The sequence below is a fragment of the Mesocricetus auratus genome, unplaced genomic scaffold (assembly GCF_017639785.1).
Source record: "Mesocricetus auratus isolate SY011 unplaced genomic scaffold, BCM_Maur_2.0 Super-Scaffold_100014, whole genome shotgun sequence".
Classification (NCBI taxonomy): Eukaryota; Metazoa; Chordata; class Mammalia; order Rodentia; family Cricetidae; genus Mesocricetus; species Mesocricetus auratus.
This window is the reverse complement of record NW_024429197.1, coordinates 12,965,925-12,974,795: the sequence shown is the minus strand read 5'-3', so window position 1 is coordinate 12,974,795 and position 8,871 is coordinate 12,965,925. Positions and strand designations below refer to the sequence as shown.

General features: G+C 55.7%; 1 protein-coding gene across 1 annotated transcript; it reads right to left on the bottom strand.

Annotated features, from left to right (window-relative positions):
* Positions 1-33: 33 nt before the first annotated feature.
* On the bottom strand, positions 34-7,372 carry Hcrtr1 (hypocretin receptor 1). Its single transcript, XM_005079508.4, has 7 exons — positions 7,147-7,372; positions 6,821-6,999; positions 5,580-5,823; positions 5,197-5,312; positions 3,402-3,628; positions 2,297-2,418; positions 34-840 (listed from the first exon to the last, which is right to left on the bottom strand). Exons 1-7 carry the CDS (start codon positions 7,343-7,345, stop codon positions 677-679), a joined length of 1,251 nt encoding a protein of 416 aa, XP_005079565.1. The 5' UTR covers positions 7,346-7,372; the 3' UTR covers positions 34-676.
* Between the last annotated feature and the right edge of the window lie 1,499 nt (positions 7,373-8,871).

Here is an 8,871-nt window from a genome sequence, read left to right as displayed (position 1 = left end):
ACAGATTTTGTGTAATGACAAGGAAAGGGAACAGTCAGTGCCAGGCTTTTAATTACAATTGCTTCGGGCTGCTGGCCTCCACGCTGAATGGCCACATGGAGAGTGTTTAAGCACTCCACAATGCCAACGAGATCCAGCCTGCGGTGCATGCATTCCACACCTGGAGAGGGTGGGCTGTGCTTCAGACCCCACTGAGAAGGGCTGGACCCGAATTAGTTCGCAGGGACCTCAAAGCAGCTGGCCATATGTGGTTGGGGTTTTGGGTGGCCGCCAGGCCAGGTGACTATGCCTGTGGGGACCTTTGGAGCAGAGTCCTGCAGGGGAGGGCCTATAATTGAGTAGGAGACGGGTCTTTGGGAAGAAAGCCAAGCTCTGAAAGGGTGAGGTGACACTGTAGGGTATAGCCAGCCACACGAGGCAGGTACGAGTAACCACGTCCGTAGTACTAGATGGCTTACAGAGCCCTCTGCTTTCTTGAGTATGCTTCAACCTCCTATCAACCCTACTTAGGGGACACAACCTTGGAGAGGGAATGGCTCTGGCTGAGTCACCCAGGCAGAAAGCCAGGACTGGAGTAACAGCCTCTCACTGAACAGCAGCAATCTTTTCATGAGTGCTGGGGCGGATCCCAGGCGAAGGACCAGGCTGTGCCTTCCAGAGCCTGGGCGGCCCCCACTTAGGACAGCACTGTGGTGACGCTGGTCAGCAGGACATGCTCAGAGACTTTGGAGACAGAACACCGGCTCTGCAAGGACATGGACTTGTGTCTGGCAGAGGAGCGGGGACCCAGACCAGGCAGGCAGCAGGCGAAGGCAGCCTTAAACTGTTCTCGAAATTTGCCTTGGTTGGGAGACAAAAGACATAGCCATAAGGGGACAAACTCAACAGGAAGGGGTTTGAGCTCAAGGAATACCCCCATGGCTCCAAGCAGTCAAAGCCGTGTGGCGGGGCGGAGAGGGAGGGGTAGTGCTGGGATGGAGGGCCCAAGGCCACCTCAGCCCTGCCAGCCAGAGAGGACAAGAAGGCCCCAGCGGGTTCCTGGAGCAAAATGCAATTGTCTTGATTCCTTGACTGCACTCTGGCTGGGAGCCTGGCTCAATACGTGGTGTCTGGCTCAAGGGCCTCAGGTCACCTCTGCCCTCCATGCCGTGTATGTGGAGGGGGCTCAGGATTTATACTCTGGCTGGCCTCCCCCCAGCTCTGTCCACTGGTACTGAAATGAGGGCGGCATCCCTTGCAGGTGGCGGTCACACTGCACCAGGGGCTGTGCCTGTACCTCAGGCTTCATCCCTCAGAGCACCCCTACACCCTGCGAGGCTGTGTCTCACATCGCAGATGAGAGGTGCAGAGTATATGGTTTGCCCAGCTGGAAGCTGAGCCTGAGGATCTAACTCCAAGCTCATCTCCTAAAGGGGAGGGCAGAGAGGGCGAAGAGGGACGGCACAGCACTGTGTCCAGCTCGTGTGTATACATGGGGACCGGGGGGCGGGGGGGGGGCGATGGGATTTCTTCCAGGCAAACCCTCCCCAGTCATGTCCCCAGCCTACCATTCTCTAGTATCCAGCTCAGGACAGAGCACACGGTAGCTACTCAGCAAGCACAGGCCAGACAAGCTGGGCGGCTGCCTGTTCTTTGCTCTGTAATGTCCCACTCTTCTGTCTAGGCAGCCTTGGTTGAGTAACTCTTGAATCACAGTGAGCGTTACACTAGGGACCACTGACCCTGTCTCAAACATCTACCTCCTTCTGAAAGAGACTGGGAGGTAGAGGACATGGGAGGGAGCATAGGACAACATGGTGGGAATGGGGGCAGGGGCCTAGACTCCCAGAAGAGAGAGTGGGAATTTGCTTTGAGGCTTGTGGATCCAGGAGGTAGCCAAGATTCTGGCCGCCCTACCCTGTGTTGGCTGTCTCTGCTGCTGACTGTTCCTTGTCCCTCAGCTAGAATACGCAATCTCCTTCAGTCAGGGCCTCTGGGTCCCCTTCTCAGGCCCAGCTCCCTCTAGAAACAGAGGGACTAGTAGGAAGTCTTGCTGCCCATGTTCCCTGGATGGGGGATGGAGGCCCAGGCCCTGCCCTTGCTCTGAGGCACCGGCCTGGAGGTTGGTTGGACTCCATTCCGTGTGCTAGTTACTGGTCATAGCTCTGACCAGGGCTCCTGGGAAGGGCAGTGTATTCGAGTTTCCTTATGAGTGGATTCACAGAGAGAGCTAGAGAGCAGGCACGTCCTCTTGGACCAGCCTGAGATGACCCAGGGACCGTGGCCACCCGAGTCACTGCTTGCACAGTCCACTTACCACTGAGGAAGTTGTAGATGATGGGGTTGGCTGCACTGTTGGCATACACCAGCCAGTGGGAGAAGGTAAAGCAGGCATAGACGGCTTCCCGGTCGCTGGCTTGGCGGAACATCCCGAACACCCTAGCACCAGTGGAAAGGATGGTGAGAAGCAGGACAGGTGGGCAGCAGGAGTGTGCCCACAGAACTCTAGCTACAAAGTATAAGGGTCCCCGCTGCTCATTACTGTCCATTTGGGGCACTTGGCTTGAGATCTTGACCACAATTTTGGGTACCCAAGCCTGGATTCTGACCAGGATAAGTCTTGGGACAGGGACCAATTAATCTCCTCAGTCTCCAGCTTTCTCACCGCTTGGAGTCACCCCACCTACCTTCTCACCCATCCCAACAGAAACAAGGTATTATGGGCAGCATCCAATTTTTAAGTTAGAGAAATAGGTTTGGAGAAACACATGCCCAGGATCACAAAAGTCAGGACATGGCCAAACCCCGGCTGGCTGCTGTCCACTGCTCCATTACCTTCCACTGACGACCCATGACCCCTCATATGCTGTGTCCTTGCAGCTTACTTCTGCCTAAACTGCTGTCCCCCATCCTGTGGGAGGTGCTTGCTTCTCCATGTCTGTCAAGGCTGTTTTGAGAGAGGGTAACTGAGGCTGGCTTTGAACTCATGATCCTCTTGCCTTGGCCTGCTGAGTGCTGATGTACCTCCCAGCACCTCAGAGAATCCTTAAATGGCAGCAGGGTATCTGAGATCCCCTCCACATCACATTCCGACTCTTCTGGTATTTCATTTTTCTTCATAACCCTCACTGCCTGATACACACTGATCTTACTTCTCTCTCACTGGAGCTCAGCCTCTATGAAGACAGGGATTTTGTCTGCCATTCGCAGCCAATCACCCTAGAGCTTGAGAGCCAAGGGCATGGAAGAATGGGTTTTCCCTAATTGCCCTTGGAGGCAGGCCTGATGTCCTCATGCAATACTGGAGAAGATGGAAACAGCAGAGCAGCCCCCTACCCCAGGGTGGAGAGGAGTGGACTGAATGGTAGTCTTCCTCAGACCACAAAGCCCCTCCCTCCCCAATGCTCCCCTTGTGTCCTCACCTCTTAAGGACATTGAGGACACTGATGGGCAGGTAACAGAGCGCAAAAACCAGCAGGACCACCATTAGCATCTTAGCTGTCTTCCTCCGAGCTCGCATCTGCTTCACCTCGGCCAGGAAGGCTCTGGCCCGGGGTTGGGGCTCTGTACACAGGCCCTGGCGCTGAGCCTCCAGTTGCTCTGAGGGCCGCTTCCAGTTCCTCACCAAGGCTGATGTGGTACCAGGGATCTAACACACACACACACAGACACACACACACACCAGCAGTGGATGTTACTCCTTGAGAGACAGTCATTCCCCTTTGGCTAGGGACACTCTGGGTCACGTCACATACAAGGAAACTGCCACACTGTGGGGTCTGAACACCTTCCTGACTGCTCTCCCGTCCTCCTTAGATCTCCATCTCTGGGGTGAGGTGGAGAGCTGAGTCATGAAGAGATGGCCATGTCCCACTGTGGGGAGGCCTGAGAGTCAGGAGGGCCTCGGAGATGGCCTAGACATCAAGGCATAGCTCTCTACCCAGGTAGATGCCCAGAAGCCTGAGTAGTTCTGAACTCCTGGATCAAACACACATGGAAGCCCCTCCCATCACTGGACATCACAATCACCCCACAACCAAGAGGCATGGAGCCAGAAGGCAAGAAACCAGAGTTTAGAAACTGCTCACACATTCATGAGCTGTGCAACTTCTCTAAACCTTCGTTTCCTTAACATGGACCTGTCATGAAGGGCTCTAACTGGGCATTCCCGCAAGGCAGGTCCTGGGTTTAACCTAACCCATTGCCCTGCATGGCCTAGGTGTGGGTTAGCACTGGGACATTCCAGACTGTTGGTGTTTATTGAGACCAGTCAGCCATGTGGCTCATGTCCTCTCACTGCCTGGATACTGACCAGGACTTACTGCCACCAGTGCAAATGGCTCTTAGCACCCGTTTTCCCATAAACACCACCCCAGGAAACCCACTGTAGGTCCATGTGATGAGAAGAAAGTCATGCCTGGAACACGCTGGTCTCTGTGACTTCGGCAGTTGGTCACCCCTAACACTCTGAAGTGGGCAAGAGCACCTCTTCCTTAGCTAGCTTTTTTTGTTTGTTTGTTTTTTTGTTTTTCAAGACAGGGTTTCTCTGTGGCTTTTGGAGGCTGTCCTGGAACTCGCTTGGTAGTCCAGGCTGGTCTCGAACTCACAGAGATCCGCCTGCCTCTGCCTCCCGAGTGCTGGGATTAAAGGCGTGCGCCACCAACGCCCGGCTCCTTAGCTAGCTTTTAAGACGCTGAATGTGGCCTAGCTGGGCAAGCGATTTAGAGCTGCAATGGTTAATGTTCTGCTACTAAGCTGAGCATTGGCTTCCTGCTTTTCTCCTGTCTAGCTGAGGGGGACATTGTGTTGCTTCTCTGAGTGTTTTCTCACATATTTGGGGGGAGAAAGGATACAATATGGTGGTTAAAGCTGACCATAATCCTAGCTGCTCAGGAGGCTGAGGCAGGAGAATTGCAAGCTCAGGCTAGTCGTGTCAACTTAGCAAGACCATGCCACAACATTTCAAACAGGAAGGAGAAAGGATCTGGGGATACTCTTCAGTGGCAGAACACTTGTCTAGCATATGTAAGGCCCTGGAGCTCCCAGTACCACAAGTTAATTAATTAAAAGAGACTGCAAGTCACTTTGGGACCCTGGGCCTGGCCTCTCTGTAGTCACAGCATGGATAACATATTATGATATCGGGGACTATCTACTCCCTTAGAACAACAGCTGCACCCTATGTAGCCCAGACAGTGACACCAGAGTGAGGCTCACCTGGCGGCCCCAGAGCTTGCGGAAGATCTGGAAGTAGGCCATGGCCATGAGGCCCAGCGGGGCCAGGTAGGTGACAATAAAGAAGCAACTGTGGTAGATCTTGGGGTAGATCTCATCTGTAGGGGTCACGAGATGCAAGGGTCAGGTCCTGGGAGTCCCGGTCTGTCTCAGCAACACCACCCCATTCCAACCAGGACCAAAGCAAGACCTGGGGACAACTGAATTTCACATAGACACCATGGCAGGGAAAGAGCCTGGAATCACCCAGTCTAGTGGTATCATCCCGGAGGGAGCCCTAGCAGATGCTAACACTAGAGGAGATACCCACCCTGGAAGTCCCCTGTCCTAGAGGTATGTATGCACTGTTACCCGCCCACCGTTACCTGCCCAGTGTTCATCACAGACAGAGAAGAGCCGGGTGCGATTGGCTAGCTCAGGCAACATGCTGCTGCACTCCATGACGGCAGCCTGGGGCACCATGACAGCCAGTGACACAGCCCAGATGCCCAGAATAGAGCCACGGGCCCGGCGAGCTGTGCTCTTGAACAGCAACGGGTGGCAGATGGCATACCAGCGGTCCAGAGCGATGAAGCTGAGAGTCAGCACTGCCACCGACACCGACACGGCCTGCCCCATGGGGACACGACGTCAGAGGTGCGGAGGGGAGCAGTTCACAGCCCAGAGCTACCAGTACAGCAAATTCTGACTCCACCACCACTTTCAGACTGCGTGAATTTAGGTAAGTCACTCACCCTCTCTGAGCCTTATCTGCAGAATGGGAATATAGCATCTATCTGGCAGGATTCTGGTAAGAATAAATGAAATCGTGTATGGAGAACGTCCAGTTGGAGACCTATCACATACTAGGCACTGCTGTACTGTGAACGATGACACTCTGTGACGGGCACTCCTCTCCGTGTCCTTACAATGAGCTAGGCGCTGTTATGGATGAGGAAATGAGGCACACGATTCCCTCACACTTAAGCTCAACAGACTGAGTCAGTCAAGCAGAAGGCCTCAAAGCACCGAGACATCCAGGTGCCATCTCTGTCACCCTGGAGTCATCCCTTCCCTATGTGGCGGGGAGAGCACTTGTTCTGAGAGGCATGGATGAGTGGGCAGGTAGCATAGGCAGGCATTGCCTCCAGAGCGTCCCAGTTTCCCAGGGTGCAGGAAGAGATCTGAGGGCTACTGAGAGGCCATGGTGGCCTCTGGCCAGCCCTCTTTCCAGTCTACTGATCGCCATCTGGCATCCTGGTGTCTAGAACTGGGGAGGAGACTAGGGAGGAGAGGAGAGATCTCTTTGACTCTCTCAGTTGGTCCCCTCTGAGATCAGGGAGCAGACCCAATGAGCAATCGGGACTGTCACATGGGCTCCTGTCTCCTCTGTGTAAATGTGTACGCACATGGCCGAGTTTCTACTGTCACCTGTAGGAGATGTCTGTGTGAGTGTGTCAGGCTGTGTCTATTCCTGATTGTACAGCCTGGTGGTCTGGGGGACCCTGCTAGAGTCCTGAGTCACTGTGACTTGATGGAAGGTGAGTTTTAGGGTCACTGAGACCCACCAAGGTCGTAAGTATTAAACAGACATCATAGAGGCTGCTGAGGGAGTGGCAGAGCTAACCTGTAGGTAGGGGATGACCTTGCACAAGGCATGGCCAAAGAGCCATGACTCAGTGATGTCCACTAACAGGCTGGCAGGCAGGCAAATGGCAGTCACCAGCACATCCGCCAGCGACAGGTTGACAATGAAGTAGTTGGTGACTGTCCTCATGTGGTGGTTCCGCCACACAGCCAGGCAGACTGCAGAAATCAGGGTGAGTTAAGTCAGCATTAGCCGAGCCTATTCAGCCATGGGATACTGATCCCCCATCCCCACCTCACCAGCAGAAGGGGTATGAAGGCAAGACCTGATGGGTCTCCCCTAGTCCTCAGAGGACAGACACCTACCCAGCGTGTTGCCCACCAAGGCTATGAGGAACACGGCCACGTAGGCTGCGATGAGCACCCACTCGTATTGCTTCGGGTAGAGATAATCGCGCCACAGGTAGTGGAGGAACTCATCCTCATAGTCCGGGGGAAGATGGAAGGGTTCCCGGCTGCCAGTGGGGACTCCGGGCTGGGCCCCGGGAGTGGCTGAGGGTTCCATGAGCCACTTCAGCTGAGAAGCATCCTGGGCTCTGTGGAGGAAGAGGAACTCCTACAAGCGCTCAGCCCACTCCCTTCAGGGGGGCCCTGATCTTGCACCCAGGTCTTTGGGGTCCCAGCCCTAACTTCCTGAAGGAGAGAAGACTGGGAGGGAAGGAGAAAGGGATCTTCCCTCCCCCATTCAGCCTCGATTTCCTCATCTAATGGAGTAATAAAGATACCTACCTCCCAGGGTCACGATGAGGAAAGTGAGCTCTAAGGCTTAGGTACTACTTCACCCAGAAGCCGGCCTCCCAGTTGGTGTCCGGTATTATTATTAGTGAGCCCTGCTGTGCAGATTAGGAGATGGGAAGCTGAAAGGTTGAGCCCCTTGCTCAAGGTCACAAAGCCAATCCAGGTCTGCCTGCGTCCTCCAGCCACTACAGATTTAGGAAAGGAATCCATTCCCAACAGCAAATATTCTCTCTCGAGTCAGTTCTCAAGTCTTGATTAGGGGTTGGGGAAAGGGTTCAGGGAGATGCTGAAGATCTAGGTTCCGCCCACAAGACCTGCCAGAGCCTCCTCAGTGAGCGTACACACACGCCCGCACACGCACCCGAGAAGAGTGCAAGAAGGGACTGACCACCTCTCTGAGAGAAAGGAAATAGTCTCCCCCAGCCCCACCCCCGCCCAGAAACGGGATTCTTAAGACCCCCTTGCTAGGTCTCCTGGAATCCCCGGGGCCGTGATGCTGCCCGACGGCCGCCAGGGGTCGCTGAGCCGGCGCGCAGGCCTCTCTCCATTCATAAATCCAGCCTCGTTCAGGCCGCTCCCTCCTCCCTCCCTGAGACCCTTCCTTCCCCTAGCTGGGTAGGGACGACCCCTAGACTTGTGTAGGAGGGTGGACGCCCCCCGGACAGCCCTAGGGGAGGGGAGATGCTGGCCTACCGATTTCCCAGATAGACCTCCCTGTTCCTTTGGGGGTCTGGGAGATTTCCAGAAGGGGCAACAAGAGCTCTAAAGGGTTACGAGGGAGACGCCCGGAGGTGAGCGGAGTGGGTGGTGGCTCAGCCTCCCACCACCCAGGTCACGCCCAGAGACTCCAGGCTTCTCCCCACTCCATCACCTGCCACTGCTCCTCTGGAACCCCCATGCCAGTCCTGAGGGACCCCCACACCCCGCACCTGTTGGCTCCCGGCCCTGAGCATCATCGGTTTCTGGTACCTGGACCTTGCTCGCGGGACTTTGCCTTGGTGCGGGGGAAGGCCGGGGCTGGGGACGCAGCGGGCAGCCCCCTCCCGAGGCGGAACTGTCCGCTCGGTGGCTGCGCGGCCCCGGCTCCGCGCCCGTGGTAGCTCGGGAGGGCTCGGGCGGTCTGCGCGCAGTGGGGAGGGGAGCGGGGCGGGAGGCTGTGCAGGGAGGGGAGGGAGCCCCAGCCCGTCTGCCCTCGAGGTCGCCCAGCTCGAGCCCCGCCTTGTACTTCAATCTTCCATCCACCTCCATTCACGCGTCCACTGGCTCATTCATACCGTGAGCACCCTTTTCGAC